At 43.5% G+C, this 21,665-nt stretch overlaps 1 protein-coding gene across 1 annotated transcript in view; it reads left to right on the top strand.

Annotated features, from left to right (window-relative positions):
* Tspan2 (tetraspanin 2) overlaps positions 1-21,665 on the top strand; it is a 37,860-nt gene extending 16,195 nt beyond the window's left edge. Inside the window, exons 3-8 of the mRNA XM_028752983.1 lie at positions 5,995-6,092; positions 6,849-6,923; positions 8,020-8,118; positions 9,621-9,692; positions 13,899-13,982; positions 17,953-21,665. Coding sequence (XP_028608816.1) covers positions 5,995-6,092; positions 6,849-6,923; positions 8,020-8,118; positions 9,621-9,692; positions 13,899-13,982; positions 17,953-18,018 — 494 coding nt within the window. The 3' untranslated portion in view covers positions 18,019-21,665. The remainder of the gene's footprint in view (positions 1-5,994; positions 6,093-6,848; positions 6,924-8,019; positions 8,119-9,620; positions 9,693-13,898; positions 13,983-17,952) is intronic.

The following is a 21,665-nucleotide window of genomic DNA, read 5'->3' as shown; positions in this document are numbered from 1 at the left end:
GCTTAGAGAGCAGGAATGTTTGAGTAGAGCAGCTAACCCTCACGGTCACCACAGGGAGCTCTGGGATTGGTAAACACTCAACCCTGATTTTTGTCACCATGGTTAAATGCTAACAGAACACTTTAGCCTGACTAAGTTTGTTCAACATTTTTGAGTTAAGAGTTCACAAGATATTTTTAGGTTGAATCTAAAACTGTACCTGTGAAACTTTATTACACCTCAAACCAGAGGCAACACAGATGGACGCTTGTCTCTCCAGCCCCATAGGATCACCCTCCTCCTGCTGGATGGGAGGCACCTTAGCTCACTGACCTGGAGGGGGAGGTAATGTTTGTTGATTTTGCTTTCAGGCTTTTTGAGGCAGAGTCTCATGTAGACCGGGCTGGAATGGAGCTTAATAGCTGATGACCTCACTGAACTCCTGATCCTCTTGCCTCCATTTCCGAAGTACTAGGACCTCAGGTGTGGGCCACTAAGCCTAAATGTTCTGTGTATTTTTCTTTAGAATATGTTTCAGAGTCATTGGCTCATACCCATTGCCCTTTGGTTAAAGACTGTCCTAAACAGGCTTACCATGTTCATGTGGTTCTTCAAGACACAAAGCCAAGGCCAGATGCAATGGAACCTTCCTGTAGCCCCACCTTCTTGGGAATTGAAGAGGATCACAGAGACAGGCAGAAGAGAAGGGGAGCCACTCAGTCTAGAGTGAGGAAACCTCCAGAAAGACACATGGCATAGCTCTGAGTAGGCAGCAGTTAGGCTTTGTGGGATTGTCCCATGTTTGCAAGGATGCTCTCCCTTCTAGCATCCTTGTTTTCCCTCTATCATAATGGAGTTTCTCTCTGTCCTAATGCTCTGTACCCAGTGTCCAAGGCAGACAGGGTGGTAGGCATTAGCCAAAGCAGGGAGACACGATTGCAGGGAAATGAGGACATAGAGGGAGGTAGTCAGACCAACTGCTGCCTGCTGCCTCCATTTGGTGTCCCTCTGGGCCAAGGCCAAGGCCAAGCAGCTGACCCAGGGTCTCTGTGTCCCTTGGTTGCCTAGGTGAGGAAGGAAGAGGCTGGCAAGAGTAGAGTTGGCAGCGAGAGGACTTGGGTTACTTGGGGTTTCCTAGACCTTCTCCGTTCCAGTTTCTTTCAGGGAACTCTCAGAAACTTTTTTTCTTCCTAATTCCAACAACCTGGCAATCTGATTTCCTGTACTGGCCCCTCCCCGTGTTTTGGAAGGGTGGATGCCTCAGGGTCTTCCAGGATCATAGAGTGGGGAGTGGTCCTCTCTGCCCCAGGAAGCTGGAGCACATGAGCTCACGTCTGTGAGTTGAGGATGTGAGCAGGTTTCTCCACTGGGGGTGCCCACACAAACAGGAGCCACTTGGCGCCTCAGAGTCACAGCCTGGCTACATCTGTCTTTCCCTGTTGAATTCCGAGTCCTGGAGCCTGACTTTGATTGTGGCTGGAGGTTGTGTGGAAGGAAAGTGTTCCGTTGCTAAACATCCAGAGGCTGGCTTGCCTTTATAAACACTCTGACTCACTCTGGTAATATTTTTTTAACTTCATACCTGACACTATGCTAGCTGGATAACGGAGACTACCATGTCTGGACAGTTTCTCCAAAGCCATTCTACAAGAATCAGAATAGATAATTATTCCAGAATTGCAGATCACAACCCAGAAGGAGAGGACTTTCTTATATCCAGTCTCAGCAGCCCAGAGTTCTGGACTCTAGCCTGTTCTTTTGGAGGAATCACCCAGGAAGCAGCCATGTTAGAAACCCCAGGAACTCCCCTACCATTTATACATGTCAGATTTCTAACTAAGAAATTCTCTGTTCTGAGTCTCTACTGAAAACTTAGCCTGAGAGTTTGGGGTTCACACTTTGGCTAGATTCCAGTTTACCTGTTATAGCTTTGAACTTTCATTTGCTGCATCTCCAATTCTTTAGCTGTGAACTGTGAACTTATGTAAGTGCAGGGCCAACTCAGCTAGTGGTGAGTTATGAACAAAAACTAACTCTCACTACTCATGTACTGAGGGAGAAAGGCCATCTGATGAGGGAAGACTGCAGGATAGAGAAGCAGTTGGGGTGGGCTTGGACCAGCTATCACAAGGCCCTTCTCATCAAGTAGGTTCTTGACATGTGTCAAGTGCAGAGTACAGGTACACCTGGAGAGGGCTGAGCCACCAGGAAGGGGTTCTTCCCTCCAGTGATGTGGAGTGAGACACATAAAGCACCTAGAATACTAACTGCTATCTGGTAGCGGCTGCAGCTGTTATTTAGAAAGCATCTAACCCTTTCCCATGAGCTCAGACTCATATAGATACAGCCAGCCCATAGAATTGCTTCACATCCATCAGTTCAGTATCTACAAATTCAAGCAACCCCAGATCAAAGATCTTTTTTAAAAAATGCATCTCTTCTGAACATGTACAGACCTTTTCATGCCATTAATGCCTAAATAATAAGCCTAACAACTGTAGAACATTTGTGTTGTGCTAGATATGATAAGTAACCTAGAGATGATTTAGAGGATGCAGGGGGTTGTGAGTGAATTATGTATAAATAGAATGCCATTCATGAATGGCTCGTGCATGCACTGGTTGGTATGTGAAGGATCCTGGGACTAAACCCCATGAATACTGAGTGAATGATGGCTGTAATTATGTGCTTTCAAGGGAAAATGGAAGGGAAACTTCTGCAAACACACACACACACACACACACACACACAAAATTAGATGAAAACCCAATAATTAGCAGGTTGCATAAGATCATCTGCTGCCAAGATCACTGGCAGTGGTGAGCATGCTAATATATCCACTCCCAAAAAGGGTTTTTAGATGAGTTTGTGCTGATGGGCCTTGTACAGGCCCTCATGATCGATTGTTAGCTGAAACAATGCCTCTGGAAGGGTCTCAACTCTGAGGAGGAAAGACAGAATCATCAGGGAAGAAGGTGGTCCTGGAAAAGCTGCTGCTGGTAGCATCTCACTGGCATTGCAAAGCCTAGCCGTTAACAATAAAATGCAATTTCAAAGGACTTTCCTTTTTCAAATCAAGGAAAATAGGGGCTGAGAAAACATAAGAGACTTATTATGTAGGTCACATGTTTGTCTTGTGTGCTCTTGGGGAGAAAGGACTCTATGGAAGCCATTTTGGAATTAAGATGTAGTTAGAAGTTAATTGATCTACCAGCAGCTCTTTTTAAACCCATACTTTAAATAAGGTATCCTTGAAAGCCTTAGGAGGCTCTCCATTGTGCAGACTCTTACAGCCAGATTTGGCAGGCCCAAGGAATTTGTTGCAGGAAACTTCTGTGATTCTCTCCAGCTCCAAAGAGAGTCTCATTGCAAACCAGGAGGACAGGTGTATCCTTTCACGCAAACAGAGGCTTGCTATAGAGAGGCCTCAGGAGCAGACGCCGCTGAGACGCTTAGGTTGTTTTGCCCATACCAGGGTGCTGCATACAGTTCAAGCGAGCACATCTCCTGATGGTTGCCAGAAAGACCTAGTGAACTGTCCCCACCCGGGAGACCCTCTGTCCTAAGCTCTCGGGCCCCTATACGCTTGGAGCCTGCCTTTTCATGACATCACTTTCCTATCTCGGAGGTCCCATCCCACTTGGCTGATGTTGGAGAACACAACCTGATACATGTTCATTGCAATGGGATCTCAGAATGTGTGTCTAAGCACAGATGCTTGGAGGGATGAGGCAATCAGTCCAGGACTTTGAATTTATTTCACTGACCACTGGAGAAATATATACTGACTGAAGGTTCTTACTTGAAGATTTGTAGACCTTAAATCTTCAGAAAACTGTGGGAATTTACAAAGGTCTAATTCACACTAGAACAGGGCATGGTCACCAGCTGCCTGGAGTGCAGTGTACGACAGATGAAGATTTAGGGGGCTGGACTGTAGGCTGTGAGCCCAACCTTACCTTCACACTGGATCAAACAGCAGTTGTAGTAGTAGTACTGACAGGAGGCAATGACATTGTAAACACGAAGTCAGTACATTAAGATGGCTCTCCCTTGAGGCGTTATGGAAAAGCGCTGATTGGATGCTGCTGCTGCTGCTGTTACTGCTGCTTTCATTGCCGCCACTGCCCCTTATTCAACTATCTCAGTAAGGAGTATAGGGTGGGAATCAGGACTCTTGCCTCTGGCCTCTTGTGAAATCACAGGGGTGTCCTCTTTACCCAACCAAGCTGCTTTGAGAAACCAAGGAGATGATAGAAATAAAAGCGTTTTGAAAAGTGACGACATCCGTCAATAAGGTGTTCAGGCGGGGAGCCAACAACATTGTTGTATTTAAATGGTATCACTTCTCTTGTAACCACATCCATTCCCCATGAAATGGTCCACTTAGAGAAAGGGGTCGATGGGGCTGAAACAGCAGGAAACGTGGGGATCCCTCCAGACTGCACAGCCAACGCTTCCCCTTTCAGGAACTCACAGGTATCTTGAGGACTTTTTGGTCTGGGTTGGTGTGGGCTGGTGCAGGAAGCAGTGTTGCTAGCTTCCAGCCCTATCTAGGTCTGTTCAGATAGACCTGCCCACAAACCAGCTGTGAGCAACCCAGAGGAGCCCCCAGGAAGTGCCTGAATACCAGAGTCAGGGGTTCCCCACAGGGGTGGGACCCAAGTGCACCACCACCACCACTTCTGGGTGTATAAAAATGGTTTCCGGGTGAGTCATCTGACTAAAATGCTAAAGGAAAAAACAGAGATCGTTAGCCTTACTCCCAGTGAGTCAAGTGCCAGGCCCAGCCCTAGCATTGTGCTCTCCCTTATCTCAGGATAGGAGAAGGAAGTCAGGAGGGCCTGGCCCCGGCCTGCCAGAACCAGCACGCTGATGATTGCTGTCCTTTTTCTTTGTGAAAAAAATCTTCCTGGAGCTTGACTAGGGAGGCTAAAATCTCCAACCACCCAAAGTAAGGCTCTGGCTGTTGCTTGGGAGGCAGGATGGCCTCTTGGGGAGAGCAGCAACATGTGACCTTGGGACAATAACTTGATTCTCTGGGGCCCAGTTCCTCTGTCTAGGAGGTAATAGTGTGGCTCGGTACTTCACAGACCTCAGGAGAGATGCTTCAGTAAACCTGCACTAGGTGACTGCAACAGGGCCTGACAAGAACTCCCTGTCACACACAGCAATTGTATTAAAATTCTCAAAAGGACAGTTAACTCTTGGTTCAAACATGGTGCTGCTAATAATATTGGGGGTTTCTATTGCCTTGTTGTTCAACCCCATGGGTTGTTTATTTTGATTTTTGTTTTATAACAAGCCCTCCTGTGTGTCCAATATCTGTGGCCCCGCCCTCGAAAGGAGACAAAAATATCACAAAAAACTAATGATAGCGTGTCCTATGTTCCTGTCCTTACCCGCATCCCAGGTCTGTCCGCTCCCCTCTCGTTACCCAGCAGCTACTCTTGCCTCCCACATCCCTGGCTTCAAGTCCAAGTGGTGGAGACAGCCATTAAGTCCAGAGGACAAGGGGCTCTGGGGCTCAAGAGAAGGCTTGGACTTGTGTCCCAGCTGTGAGGCCAGCTTCTAATTACCCCGGATACAGTATCATTGGCCTTGTGGGGGTGGTAGTGCTTCCTCTGCACAAAGGTGCACAGTCCAGGATGAAGTGTTTCTACTTTAGGAGGCGTGTGGTGGCCATTCATTGCAACAGCTCTGAGCAGCGGTTAGAGGTGGCCTCTTCCCCTCACTGGCTGTGTGTTCTCAGACAGGTTACCTAGCTTCCTTCAGGTTCAGTCTCCTGATATGTCCACTGTTATGATGGTAGATAGGATTGCTTTGCTGAGTGAGCCAGTGTGTATGAAGTGTAGACAATAAGTGTCACCAGTACAGGTAGCAGCAAAATGTTCTGCAGAGATGAAAGCCAGAGCCCTGCTGGTGTGGGAGGCGGGGCTTTTGTCTCCTGTGCTGGGTTTGGTTGCCCTATCTTTAGTCAGGTACTGAATGGTCTCCCTGACCTCTCATCCACAGGGCTGTATGTGCTGGTTGGAGCTGGGGCCCTGATGATGGCTGTGGGTTTCTTCGGGTGCTGTGGAGCCATGCGTGAGTCACAGTGTGTGCTCGGATCAGTAAGTGGGGTTTATGGGGTGGGCACGGGGTGGATTGGCAGACTTCCCTAGAAGGAGTCAGGAGGCCTGGTTTGAAGTGCTAGCTCCTCTAGGACATAAAGCCTTGGCTTTGGATCCTCTGCTGTCTGTTTTCTCCATCTCCAGCATGAGAAGAATATTATCTTTGTTCCTGTCTCATATGGAAAATGTGAAAACAATGAGGTCATCAGAGGAAAGACATTTGGGGAAGAGTGCTTCAGAATTGATTGTTCTTTAAGACATAATATTTCACTGTGGATGAGACAGCTTAAAGATCCTCACAGCCAGGAAAGAACTGTTATGTACAAGGAAAGCATTTCTGGTTAAGATCAATAACTTAGCCAAACATCCCTCTGGTGCCTTATTTTAACCCCCAGCTTCTGTTTGAAAACGCAACAACAAAAGTCGTCTCTGTTACCTGCTATCCAGCAGATGCTCTGAACCTCCAAGGAGGAGAGGGCATCAGAGAAATGGCTCTGGACTTCTCACAGGGAGCCTGAAGCAGGGTGTTTGACACCCCTTACTTCCCGTTCCCATCAGTCTTTGAGTTTTCCATGTCCGCCTGATGCTTCTCATCTATGGCTGTGTGACAGACATTATTTCTTTCTCTAAATAAAGCTGAAAAGCTGTTTTGTGTATCACAGAGCTGAGTTTGTTTTACACAGAACTGAGAATGTAAATGGGCTAAATAAATTGAAAAGGTATTAAATTAATAACATTAGTATTTTCTCTCCCCAGTTTTTTACCTGTCTTCTGGTGATATTTGCTGCTGAAGTAACCACTGGAGTATTTGCGTTTATAGGCAAGGATGTAGTAAGTAAAACCTAGACATTTTTGTTGTTAAGACAGTTTTCTTATGGCAAATGATATAGAATACCCACCCGAAAATGTCGTTAAGAAACAAAATAGCACCCCCCCAAATTGTGTAAGTAGAACTTTTAACCTAGTAGTGTACAGAGTCCATCGTGTATATGAGTGGTAACATATGGTTCCTAGTTCATGTATAAACTAGTCTTGTTTGTTTGTTTGTTTGTTTGTTTAGAATTTCTGGTTTAAGATTGCTCCTAGTTCAAACTGAGGCAGGCATTAGATTTCAGACAAAAGAATGGGGCAAAGAAGAAGGAGAAAGAAGCCACCTTCTCATCCTTGGCCTAGACAGGGGCTGCCCTCTTATGAGAAGCTAAATCCTGGCATGCTGCATGCAAGTAGCAATCCTCAGAGCCCAGAAGAGGTCATGAGGAGAGCCCACAGGGCATGTGGCCTTTTAGAAAGATAAGAAAGTTCCCCTTGAGAGCACTGTATTTTCAGTGAACCCATGTGCTGTCCATACTGGGTGTATGAGCTTAAGTGTAAAACTGGTAAACATGAAAACTGAGTGACTGCACCCTATGGAACATTCCTACCATGGCTCCTTGTACCCAGAGGTTACAAGTCTCAGATTAGTTCCACATAGAGCTCAAGCCTATGGATTTAGGGGTCATATGTCTTTGCACTAGAAAAGGCATCTACTCAGCTGTGTGTGATATCTGAATGCAGAACATCTTCCTTGGCAATGGACACCTGCCTGCGAGTTGGCAGGGAACATTCGGTCATAGAGTCTACGTCAAGTGGCTTATCAGGATCTCCTACACGGGCCTAGTTGACAGTGAAGCCCATTGGGTTTACAAATCCCCACACCAAGAGGTGGCTCTAATGTAATAAAACATTCTTGGTCAATTTGTCCTTCCATTTTCAAAAGCATCTCAGGATCTCTAGAATCTGTGTTTTGTTCTATCTATGCAGAAGGCTCTTAAAATACAGAGGAGTATTCAGGAAATCAGTGTCACCAAGGGACACAGAAGAGGGAATTTTCTTGGTAAAATAAAAATGTCTGCAACTTCCCATTCATCGTGTCTTGGTATTTTTTCAGGCTATACGACATGTACAGACCATGTATGAGGAGGCGTACAGCGATTACCTTAAAGACAGGGGAAGAGGAAATGGAACTCTCATTACCTTCCACTCAGCAGTGAGTAACTTCTTCTTTGACATCACATTTCCTATTGGCCATGCATGAGCCAGGCTCTCTAATCACCTAGATTAAAAATAAAAATCAATAAAATAAATGGAAGCAGCCACCTTTGATTTTAACTCTGATGAGAACCATAGTTTGTGCTTTGTGTAGACCTTTAGCTAGAAAGAGGCCTACCACAGATTCACCAGAAGTCCAGGCGTGTACCCAAGAGAGACAAAAAAGCAAGTGCAGGACACTAAGAAAGCCACCCAAATGTGTGTCCATTCCTCTCAGAGGTGGCATTGTGGTGTGACAGAAGCAAGCATGGTGACTGTCTTAGTTAGCGTTTCCATTGGTGTGAAGAGACATCATGACCAAGTCAACTCTTATAAAGGACAACATTTAATTGGGGCTGACTTACAGTTTCAGAGGTTCAGCCTGTTATCGTCATGGCAGGAAGCATGGCAGCATCCAGGCAGCATGGTGCTGGAAGAGCTAAGAGTTCTCCTTCTTGTTCCAAAGGCAAACAGGAGAAGACTGACTTCCAGGCAGACAGGAGAAGGGTCTTAAAGCCCACCCCCACAGTGACACACTTCCTCCAAAAAGACCACACCTCCTAATAGTGCCACTTATTGGGCCGAGCATAGTCAAACCACCACAGTGATCTTCAAGCCAGGAAAGCTCAGCGCCACATGTCTCTTAGTAGCTTTGTGACACTGAATGAGTCAGTTAGACCTTTCTGATATCTTTCAGCTCACTCCTCATCTATAAAATGAAAGTCACTGGAGGACAACTATATTTCCTTCTAGAATGTTCCATGGGAATGCGCTAGAGTGCTGTGCTTAGAGCTACATATAGTCAAGAAAGGCTTACAGAGGAAATGAGCCAGACTAAGGTCGTTCTGTTTTCTTAAGCACAGCATTCTGGAGAAGTAACTATGAACTTCTGGGCCATGTGTTTCCAGGTCCCTGGCTCTATATGACAAGAGTATCTTAGAAGGTTTCCCAGAGATGTCAAGCAGCACAAAGATCCCTTTGTCTTAAGCAGCCAGCCCTGAGGCAGGATTCCTGTTTGCCAGCCAGCACTCATGGCTGCTCTTCTGGCCTTGGGCTTTCCCGTGGCTCCCTCTTCTCTCTTCTCAGATAGACCCTGGCTAACAAGCCCTTCCCAAAACTCATAGAGCTTTTGCTCCTCAGCAGGTTTTTGGACTTGAGGTCTGATGGAGATAGCATGTGAGGCCCTGCTCCTGCCTCCCAGCTTTATGGAAGACCCATCAGTTAGCTCCTTGCCCTACCCTGCCTTAAGTCGCTTCATATCATAACACGTTTGCAGCTTTGGAAAAGTCGTGTTTCTGGGTTGCTAGCACAATCCTGTGATTCTTCCTTTGCTCTCCAGAAATAGCAGTTTGGGCCTCAGAGCTGCTTTGCAGCCTTGGCACTGCCAGCTGGCAATGACACGGGGGCCCTGGGGCCAGCACTCCTGCCTCCTGCGTCCTAAAGCCTCTTCTTGCTCTCTAGTTTCAGTGCTGTGGAAAAGAAAACTCTGAACAAGTCCAGCCCACGTGTCCAAAGGAGCTTCCAGGCCACAAGGTAAGCTGGGTGTCCCAGGGTCCCTTCAGCAGCCCCTACTGTAAGGAGGTTTTTTATGTCAGTAGAGCCAGTGAGGCCCAGGCCTTCTTTCTAGGGATCCTAGGAGGCTGCCACCCAGTAGACTGTGAGCCTTACTCATGCCATATGAAATAAACAGCAACTCCGAATCAGGTTCCTCATACTCTGGGAATGACAGGAGGCTTGCTTGCCCGTAACTGTACTATGTGCTTAAGGTATATTAATTTGGTTCACCAGGACAAGAGTTCTGAGTTCTCCAAATCTTTCTGAGACAGTCACAGCACTGATAAATCTAACTCTGTCAGGTATTCAATAAGTGAAAGAGATAAGATGGTCTCTTCCTCAGTGGCGTCATAGGCTAGGCCATGTCTGTAGTGATATGCAAAAAGTCTGTCCAAGGAAACACGGAGACGCAGCAGAATTAGGGAAGCTTTGCATGGAAGGATATGACTCTTGGCAAAGGAAGGCCAAGAAGGCAGCCGGGAGAGGGCCATGCTGTAGAACAGGAGCCCAGAGGAACTAACGTTTCTGGGAGAGGCAAGCTGGGCTTTACACCTGGAGGTTTGAGGAAGCCATCACTCTCAGAGGACTGAGAAGCAATTATGACATTTGCCTTGAAAAAGTCCTCTCTCCAGGAGAGACTATTTCAATTCTGAGGTATAGCTAAGGGCCTTAGATACTCCCATGAAACCAAAAGTCTGGCCTTTGTGCTGTTAGCTTAGGGAGCCACACAAGGGGTTGGGTTTTTGTTTTATCAAGTTTCTGTGATAGGAAAGAGAAAGACTGACCAATGATGAATATCCTGAAGTTGAGGTGACCCCTTTGAATAGACTTCTCTGCTCCTTGCCACCCACATGAAGTTAACTGAGAAAGCTGGACAGAATGCAGAAGAAAAGGAAGCATGTTCACTAGTAATGACCACATGGATATCAGAGAAGATGAGAAGCCACCACTGGGTTCTGGCTTCTCCACCTGTACAGAAGAAGGTGTCATTCACTGAATTAATGATTGGTGGACAGATGACCAGTTATAGAGAAAAGAAACTGTATGTGGGCCTTTTAAGTGCTTTAAAAGGTTTATTTTAATTATGTATATATGGGGAAGAAGGATGCAGATATGCCATGGATGTAGTTACTCGAGGAGGCCAGAGAATTCAGATTCTCCTGGAACTGTAGCTACAGACAGTTGGGCACCACCTGACAGGGTGCTGGGGACCAGACTCAGGTCTGCTACTCTTGACCATGGGTCTTTCTCTAGCTCCTAATTCAGTGTTTTCAACACTGTGGTTTGGAAAATCCAATGTGCGGCTTAAAAGAGACATTAAGTGTATCTATGACTTATGTAATCTTAGAGCTGTAGATATGGATTTCACTCATGAGATTTTGAAGAAATGGAAAATGGGAATAAAAGTCTAAGAAACAATACCATTTAACACTGGGCAAAAGGAGGATCAGCCACAGAGGGACACTAGGAGTAGGAGTCAGACACGAGGGGAGTGCCATGGAGGAGACTGGCTCAGTGTTTACTGGTTCCACCTGTCAGGCACTGTGGATACAAAGATGAATGAGACAAGGTCCCTACCAACAAAGAACCTACTGTCCAATGGGAGATGGAAACACTAGCGTTGACACAGTGCACAGTGGGGTATGGACAGAGTTTATGTGGTGCTCTGAGAGCCCAGGAGAGGCATGTAGGGGACACCAGCCGAAGGGTGGCCGGGTAAAGGCTGAGTGTGGTGCAGATGACGGCACAGCTGTGTCTTCTACCCTGAGCAGTAATTATGGGGTGTCAGCCAAGTACAAGAAAAATGAATTCACAAAAGATGAAATGCAGATGACTATTAAACTTTGTAAACCATAAAAAGCACGGGCAATCAGAAGCTATCTTAAATTAACAGCAACTTTAAATGACAAGACCCCATTGTTTAACCTGTGAAAGGTTAAACCTTTGGCCTCTTGTAATAACACAACACGGGTGAGAATGACGTGACGTGAACATCTTATAAAAACTGGTCATTGTAGAGATTAGGGTAGTCATGGAACCCAGAGTCTTAAATGCACAGGCTCTGTGATCTAGAAAGTCTATTTCTCAGAATTTATTCTGAAGAAAGAGAATGTGTTAACCTGTGCAGGAGCTGGGAAGATAGCTCAGCTAATGAACTGTTCACCAGACAAGCATGAGGACCTGGCTTTAGACCTTGATACCACACAGAAATCCAGGTGGGTTGGAACTGCCTGTGATTCCCGTGCTGGGAAGGCAGGTGATCACTGGGGCTCGCTGGTCAGCCAGCCTATCCTAACTGGTGAACCCCAAGTTCCATGACAGAGCTAGCATCAAAAGACAAGATTGGCAGCTCCTGTGCCACACACACATACACAAAGGAAAAAATGGAGGAAAATTCAGATAGAAATTTTTGTGCAGTGGTATTTATTACAAGATATACATTAATAATCAAAATACTGATTTCTTAACATGCAGAAGCAGGATATTGTTAAAATTATGATCCTTTCATAGGATATGTTTTATGGCCACTAGGAATCACAATTTCAAAAATATTTAATGTAAGAAGGTATTTTTAGTCTCTTCTGCTAAGTGTAAGAGCACACAGATCAATATGAAAGTGGGCCGAGTGTGTGGGTCTTTTATGCACAAGAATCATCAACAGTATTAGTTATGATCTTAGCAGAGGACAGATGTTTCTTATTTTCATGTTATTAATGTCTATTTTCCAAATCTCAATGACTCTGTACTCCCTTGTGAATAAGGAGAGCCAGTACATGTTTTGTAATTTGTTTTTCACAAAAGAAGCCGTCTGTGGATGGAAAGAGAGGCTGCTGGCAGAGCTGGAGGCGGGGCAGCAGGAGACAGGTTGCTTTGCTTGCTTTAGATTGAAAACACTGAGCATGGTGTCACTTGGAAACGTTAATGGAGATAAAGAGGCTGAGTGCATCGAAAGGAAGGGGAATGACTGGCAGGCTTCCTGAGAGAGAGAGACCCAGAGCCAGAGAAGGAGCTAATCTTCCACAGAGAAGGCCGCTGCTTTGGCTCTGAGGAAAGGAAGAGAAGTTGGAAAGGGATCCTTGTACCTTTTCACACTCACTCACTACCTTACACAGAGCCTGGCACAGAAGCAAGGCAGTCCTGAGTTCTGGTGAGGAGAGAAAGGCTGGAAGGGCTGCAGATGGACTGTGGCTTTCTTTGGCATGCCAGGAAGCTGCTGTCTCCAGCAATGCTCTAGGCCTCACCGGATGCATTAGCATTCCTCTTGGGGTCTGCATCCTCTCCACCATGCTTCCCTAGAGCAGAAGATATCTTACTGCTCCACACCCACCAGTGAACTCCAGTGACTTAAATGAGGTCTGCAGAGTCACTAAATATAAGAGGAGGTGTGAAAGTGGTTACCATTTCCTAACATATGTGGATATCAGAGGATGCTAAAGATCTGTGTGCCCTGAGGATGCATCTGGGCTGAGAGTATGCCTCTGTGTAGGAAGTCTCCAAGCAGAAGTGTTTGGCACTGAGAAGCTAGTAATTGTTACAGAAGATCCCCTCTGTCCCCTGCCCAGTTTACCTGCCCTGTCCATGAATGTTCTTCCAACCCATGCTTCACAGATCTCCTAAGGGTCAAAGATTGGAACCACAGTCCAGCTGACACTATAGGGAATGCTCTTCTGACTCCCAAGACCTGGTTTTCCTAAGGATTGTCTTTCCATAAGTAATTTGACCCCATGCAGATTTTTAGTCTCTTAATAAGTTACACATACCTTACGTAGTCAAATATGTCAAGTGTATAAATTTCCTTTTAAATTGTAAATGAGGTTATAATTTAGAGAATATTGTATCTTCCTTTGCTGAAAGTAAGAAGAGGCTTAAGTTTTGGAAAGCAGAGTGGGTATCTAGAAACAGCTTTGTAGCACCATATTTCAAAGCTCTGAAGGAGACCTTTGGCCTAAATAGAAAAGCTTACCCAAAAGAAGAGAATCTCATTTGCCCAACATTATGTTTCTGCTCTACAGTTGTCAGGCTGAGGTTACCCATGAGGAATGGTTTGCATATGAGCAGAAGCCTACACAGATTAACTTACAGACCCAGAGAGCAAAGGAAAGGATTAGGTCACCGGATGAGTCACAAAGTCACCCTAACCCTAACCCTGAGTTTTTACTGCTGGCTTTTTTTTTTCCAAAACAGAATTGCATCGACAAAATTGAAACCATAATCAGCGTTAAGCTCCAGCTCATTGGAATTGTTGGTATTGGGATTGCGGGTCTCACGGTAAGAAAGTTCTAGAATGCAACCTTGTTTACCTTCTAAGAAGGATTTACATAGTATTTCTCCCTTACATAGTATTTCTCTTCAAATTTGAAATGGCAGTATCTTAAATGATGACAGTTCTGATAATGGGTAAAGACTTTTGTTCACAAAACATCTCCTAAGAACAAAGCTAATGACATACATCAGCAGCAACTGTATAAAATATGACACAAATTCCAGTCTCCACCCAATCATGACCTTGACTTTGTCATTGCAATAACTTCCCATGTAAGCCTGCCATCATAACCTTGGTAAGTGATCTTAATTCACAGTAACATGATAGCAAGTCTCTTCATGGGTGCACTGACAGGCAGCATAGGGCAAACACTGACATCACACAAACTTGATTCACCTTCTGGTTCCATTACTTTCTTATAAGCCCCAAGATTGAAGGAGAGTTTCTTAATTTCTCTAAGCTTTGAAATTTGTAGAATATAAATTTTAAACATACCAGCCTTACAGGATTACTATGAAGGTCAAATGGAATACTGCCTATAACCTGTTGTTATAAATTAATTGACATAAAATCTGAATGTGTTACATTTAAGAAGTATCATCTTTCTATATACTTTTATTCTGGGCAAACCCAGAATCCATACAAAGGGAATATCATCTGCAAAGGTGAGAAGCATGCTCTGGCATCACTGGTTGGTGGCTCAGTCCTTTTACAGCACAAAAGAAGAGAGTGTGGAAGAGAGGCTGGGAACTAAGCCCTATTGTTAGAGAGCTTTCCTGGCATTTACAAAGCCCTTTGTTCAGTCCCCAGTATTGCATACACCTGTGGTCCAGTCACTTAGGAGCCGGTGGCAAAATGATCAGAAGTTTAAGGTCATCTCCTGCTATGTAGTGAGTTTGAGACATGCCTGGGCTAGCTGCATGAGACCTTTTATATTTGTTTTGTTTTGTTTTGTTTTGTTTTGTTTTGTTTTGTTTTGTTTTGTTTTGTTTTGTTTGAAAAAGAAATGTATATGGGAAGAATTGGTAGCCCTGGTCAGGTTTGGTGAGAGTGGCAAGGAGGACCATCAGGTCCACATACTTTAAGGTCTTGTGTACTCTTCTGAGAGGCCGAGCATCAGGCACTGTGTTAGTTAGGGTCCTATTGCTATGAAGATGTCCTGTCCAGCAGGGCATTAAACAGGGGTCCGGGGAGATCACCTGAAAGAGAAGATGGGGGGAAACAGGTGAATGCAAGAAATGACGATCTGTCTATAGTCTGATCAGATCGCAATTTTTACTTTTTCACACATAGGTTATATACACAAAAAGGCGGGATGTGGGGAAGGGGATGACGCAGGAACATAGGTGTTCAGGGAGAGTACAGATATCTTCCAGAACAGAGTGTCAGCTGGGTGAAGGTTCAGGGGACAGATCACTATGATTCACTTGTCCTTATCTAAGTTGGTACTATCCACCAAGGCTACCTATCTACAAGGTCTATGTATTTAGCCTGGCAATTTTCCACCAAAGCTGCTTGTTTACAATAGCTTCTAAGGCATCTGTTTCAGTGTTTTTCCACAGAGACCCAAGACTTTGTGTTAGCAGGCATGTATGTCAGGCCTATTGCTGATTTTAGGCCTATGGCTGATTTTAGGCCTTCAGTGTATAAGCAGGGCTGCCCCTGACATGAAAAGACACCATGACCATAGTAATTCTTATAAAGGACATTTAATTGGGGCTGGCTTACAATTTCAGAGGCTTAGTTCATTCTCATCATGGTGGGAAGCAGCAGTAAGCAAGCAGACATGGTGCTGGAGGAGAGAGTTCTACATCTTAATCTGCAGACAGAAGGAGACTGGGTACCATACTGGGTGTAGCTTGAACATATTTGAGATCTTAAAACCTACCTACATAGTGATGTACTTCCTCCAACAAGGCCACACCTCCTAATAGTGCCACTCCCTATGGGCAAGCATTCAAACACATGAATCTATGGGAAACAAACCTATTCAAACCACCACAGGCACCTTCTAGGCCTGAAGGACCTGTAGTGCAGAATGGATGAGGAAGGAAAGAGGTGAGAGTGAAGTCAGAGTCCAGTGAAGAGAAGATTTCTAATGTGCAGAATCTGAGCCAATGGTGACTAATGTTAAGATAAAGTTTACTTACTAGTCTATGTGTAGATTATCTCATGGTCTACTCAAAGGCAGGGCTACAGGATATTGAAGAAATCCATGCACTGGTAGTTCTTAGGGGATACCCAAGCACTTTCTATTCTCTGTATCCAGAACGCAGGGTGTGGCAGTGACTGGAAATACTGTGCTGAGGCCCTCCAAATCCAGTGATATCTCACAGACCCTCCCCCACATGCTCTGGGGCTAACCTCATTTCAAAGCTGCAGCTCCCCAGTGATGGGCCTGAAGCAACATCTTAGTCAGAGTTACTTTGCTGTGACAGTCAAGCAACATGGCCAAAGCTACTTGGGAAGGAAAGGGTTTATTTGGCTTACACTTCCACATTGCTGTTCATCACTGAAGGAAGTCAGGAGAAGAACTCAAGCAGGGTAGGAACGTAGAACCTGGAGCTGATGCAGAGACCATGGGAGGGGTGCTACTTACTGCCTAGCTTATCATGGCTTGCTCAGCCTGCTTTCTTATACAGCCCAGGGATAGCACTACCCACAATAGTCTGGGCCCTCCTCTATCAACCACTAATTAAGAAAATTACCTACAACTATATCTTATGGGACCATTTTCTCAATTGAGGTTCCTTCCTTTCAGATAACTCTAGCTTGTGTCAAGTTGACATAAAACTAGCCAGCACAAGCAATTTGAAAACATTTCACAAAATGGAGGCTTCAAGTAGACTCTACTAACAATTATACAGCATGGAAGCAGTCAGCCCTGACTAGTGACCACAGCAATCTGAGAGTGAAGGAGTCTCTCAGAAGGAACCCCTCAGACTATACCCAGGGGGCATCCAGACTTGTAGTCATGGAAAATGAGAAATGTTCTTGCTTGTCTGTCTTGAGTTAGCACCCCAGGAGTTTCTTCCTGAGTTCTTCCTCCATAAGGTAGTACTGCAGTGTAATCATTTAACCAAGGGCCCATTGGGTGTTTCCCTGCCACACAGTGCTATTGGGATTGGTGGTTGCGGGCCTGAAATCCTTGCTGGCCGAGTCCTTACCTCCAGCTGCCCTCCTAGAACAATTCCTGCCTTGATGCATTAACCATCCTCAGTTCCTAGTCTGTCTTAGATGGGATTGAGGAGATCCAGAGGCATGGCGCCAAATTCTCAAAGCGAACATTACCAGTCATTATTGAGGTCCTCACAGACAGGATTCCTCTGGCTGTGGGCTTGTAAAGGTGACTGGGAATACCTAAAGGACCTTCTGGTGTTCTCTTCAAACCACAGGGGCAGTGGTTCCATCCAGATATTTGGCATCTCAGAGAACTATCCAGGAGATGAAGAAGTCAGGAATATTGTAGCTCAGTTGCTTCCGTTTATATTTTGGTAGAACTGTTGAGTTAAGCAGCCATGTAGCATTTGTACAGAAATGGACCAAGAATGAAGGGAAGCTATTTGGCATGGCTCCACTAATGTAGGGATGAAAGCTTTTCTGACACTTAGACCATAAGCACTTCTACCTAAGAAATTAAGAACATATTTTCTGAATGAGTAAAATAGATCTGAGATTCATCTTAAATCTAAAATTCAAAAACCAGAAATGTATCAGTCTTTCATAATTGTTGAGAACCGTAAGCCAGACACAGAGCCCTTTCTTAAAACAGACGTCTTTGTTAAGGATAACGTAGGAGCTCGGCAAGGCAGACACAGATGCCTTGCTTAGTTGCCTTCCTTAAGGAACATATGAAAATGTCATTTACAGCCAGTGTTGTTGGTGAGTAACTTGAGCTAGACAGTGCCACAGTTTGCTGATCTTTTATCGGATCCACATGTGAAAGTCGCTAAGGAGTGGCTGTTTCTGTTGCAGATCTTTGGCATGATATTCAGCATGGTGCTTTGCTGTGCAATACGGAACTCACGCGATGTGATTTGAAGAGACTTCATCATGAAAATTGCAATCTAGAGTTTTCGTGCTAATTATCACAAGAGCTCTCTCGGCTCGTTTTTAATTATTCAGGATATTAGAAGCTAAAATAATTTTCTGTCAACTGTATATTTGCACATGTATGTATGTCTGACTCATTACTGATTTGCCCCTTGAGTGAATGTGTGTTTCTAGTATATGCATTGCACATACTGATATCTGTTTCCTGGAAAACCCTAGTTCTTGTATGCAAGAATAACCTATTTAAGTACCAGAAAAAAAGCAATGAGAGATGTCTGAAACTTTGCTATTCAGGAAATTTAATAATGGGTCCATTTCTCAGATTTTAGCCATGAAAATTAGATACATAAAGAGAATGCAGGGTTTCTAGTTAACGGAAGCAATAAGATATAAGAATTGAAGGGCCATAGACTGACTGTGTCTGAGTTGAGTATAAATGGTTCTTGGGGGGGGGAATATATAATATATATATATATACATATACATATGTATATATATATATATATATATATATTATATATTCCCCAGAATACAGTAAACCACAGTTTCAGAACTAAACACATCTGTAAAAGTAAATATAGCATGCAAAAATCTAATTTGAAAAAGTCATGCTTTCTTAGCATTTAAAAACAGAAAACCCCTCTCTGGAAAAAGAAGTCGCATAGACAAGCATGTGCCCCATAAAAGTGAGTACTTTTAGGGCTAAAAATAACAACTTTTAAGGGGGAGAAACGTTGTTATACAATGACATGTAAACGTTGCTTCATCCCTCTTCTCTCCCTGCTTTGAAGTGCTGGAAGTCTCACCTTCCCACAGGCATTTCCCTCATCCTCCTTACTGCTTCTTCAGATGTGGTGACAGAGGAAATCAGGAACCATGCAGAGTGACAGAGGGGGACTCTCACTGGCACTGTACCTCTGGAATACCTCATGACTTGAGTTTACATACTTTCCTCATTTTTCCCATTTTTCTTATTTATCTGTGCAGAGAATTCTTCATAGATTAAGAATACAGTTTTATCCTTTAAAATAAAAACAAATCCCCCATAACTCAGATATTACATGAGTACCCTGGCTAAACCAAGATAAACACCTTTTTCAATATGTATACACACAACAAAGGCAAGTTAATGAATCAAAAATACTTTCATGCATACAATTTTGGTACAAATATATTCTTTCTCAGCAAATCCCTGTGGGAATAAATAAATGCTCAGGTTCTTTGGAAGCCTGAGTGATTGATTTTAAGTGGAAAACCCAGCCACTACTCAGTCTTTTGGCTGCAAGTAGGAAAGCCCACAGCAGGCTCTGTATTGCCATATTTGTCATAACGGAACGGCTTGTTAAACGATATAAGTTTGTGGATTCTTAAGATTGTATTTGACCTTACACAGTGTGAGGGATTCTGGAAACCATCAGGGTAGCTTCTGTGCCAATAAGAGCATAAGACTTTGGTATGTGCTAGAACAAAGTGCCATGCATCAGGAAACTTTTACAAAGTGTTTTGCTGAGGACGCACAACTGCTGGGATGTCTCACCCACAGAGCGCCACCTGTCTTTTCAGATATTCTTGCTACTGCTACTAGCTTCAGAGAAAAACTGAGGGAGTTATAAGTGTAACTGTGTATGACTACTTTACCTATGTACGCAAAAGAGTATTTTAAAAAAAATCACTTTGTGATGTTTATACCCCAGTGGTTGACAAATGCCAGCTTTTTAAGCAAACAAAGAGTGATCAGTCTTTCCTATAGCTTTAGTTTATCTGTCTTTCTAAAGACAGAGAACAGGCTCAAGTGTGTACTCAGGTTCCTCCAGCTCAGAGTTATTTCCTGTTCCTCAGAAGTGAGTTTCATTCCCTAGATGAGTGAGTAAGTTTAAAGAAAACCACAGTAACTATAGACAGAAGAATAAAATAATATTTTAACACAGAGGAATAAGTCTAGAAATCCGTGTCATGTGTGATTAGTGTACCTCTTTGAGGGTTAAGCTTTCCAAAGAATGTGCTGGGTAAAACTAGAGAGTTCCATCTCTGAGTAAAGATGGATATATATCTTTATGTGAATGGATAAAGCTATATCTATAGAGATATATAACCCCTATGTCCTGAACCTATACATATCTTAAGTACATATTTCTTAAGGATATATACATATGTAATTTAATACATGTGTACCTGTTTGAAACTATGGAGATAAATGTTTGTATACATACACATGTACATGTATATACATTTACAGTTATTTCTGTTTATCTGAACTAATTTGAGAACAGACCCAAACATTTTAAGTTATTTTAAATTAAAGTTTCTATGAACTTACACTACTTGAGTTATCTTAAAATCCTAATCTATCTTCTTAACACATTCACGTGATTTACTTAAATGTGTTACCTACCAATTTACCCAAACAATATAGTAAAAACAGACTGGCAATCCTTCCATGCTGTTATTGTGTGGTGGGTTTAAAAACAAGACCTCTGGGGTTCTAGTTACATATAGTTGTGTTTCAGCTAACACCAGTTCACCCAAACTGTTCCTTCTTCCTCCAGAAAAACTTGGTCATCTATGGCTTAGCCTGTCGAGTTAATCCTGGGCCCAATGTGGTCCTCTTGTACCAACAGCCATCCTTTCCTCCTGAGAATCTAATCGATGTAGCTAGGTGAGAGTGAGACTCAGAGAGAGATGATAATAATCTCAATAATAATCAATAAAGAAGATAGCATGTTCTCCCTTCTGAAATAAGTTTACCAAATATTCAAAGAGTATTCACTCTCTTGTCATTGGTAAAGGTGGCTTCTATGGCTCAGAGGCCAGCCACTAGTACTCCCCACAGCCCAGCTTTCAAGGCCCCATTGACACGCTCTTGAACACCAAGCCCATTTCCCCATACCCAGGAAAGACCAATTTGTGTCTCTTGAAGGTAGAAACAGCTTACACTCATCTGAATCAATTTGGGTTTTGTGTGTATTTTAAGACTGAAGATTTTCTATTTTCTTTAAGCATCCTTCTTTTTTTTTTCTTTAAAGGTATTTTGTATATAGATGTTTTTTAAAAGTGAAAATACTACAGCAATACAAAATGTTATTGTTTGGTGTCCTTATAACAACCAAGGGATTCACAGCTCAGATGCTGCCCCCTGAAAACAGGGAAAACACAGCAAATACAAGTAACAAGTCCTGTGTGTCCCAAAGCTTGGCTTCAGAAACTGTTGAGTTAATATGACAGAACCTTTTTTGTGTTTTGTGGTGTTTTTCCTGTATATTATATGATTTCTTTTACTTCTATTAAACAGCAAAAAAAAAAATTAGTTAAAGAAATTTAAATTGCATGTTAATTAAATAAGTCAATAACTAATATATAAATATAATAGCTACGAACTACTGAATATTAGCTGTTATAATTATGTTGATACTCTGACAAAGAGGTCTCTGTGATAAATCATTTTCCAAAAATCATGCAAAACTGAAGATAGTTCCACATGATTCCATTTAGCTATAGAAACATTTGCTGAACTCATCAATAACCTTCAATACATTCCCCAATTATGTTTTATTCAAAAGCTATATAGTACTCACATCTGGCATAAGTATATTTTTCTATGTGCCTGAACTTCATAATACACATTCTACATGATCTAA

Source organism: Grammomys surdaster, unplaced genomic scaffold (genome assembly GCF_004785775.1).
Source record: "Grammomys surdaster isolate TR1022 unplaced genomic scaffold, NIH_TR_1.0 125941, whole genome shotgun sequence".
In the NCBI taxonomy this organism is placed as follows: Eukaryota; Metazoa; Chordata; class Mammalia; order Rodentia; family Muridae; genus Grammomys; species Grammomys surdaster.
Note: the sequence above shows the minus strand (reverse complement) of the source record. Positions and strands in the feature narration are given on the sequence as shown.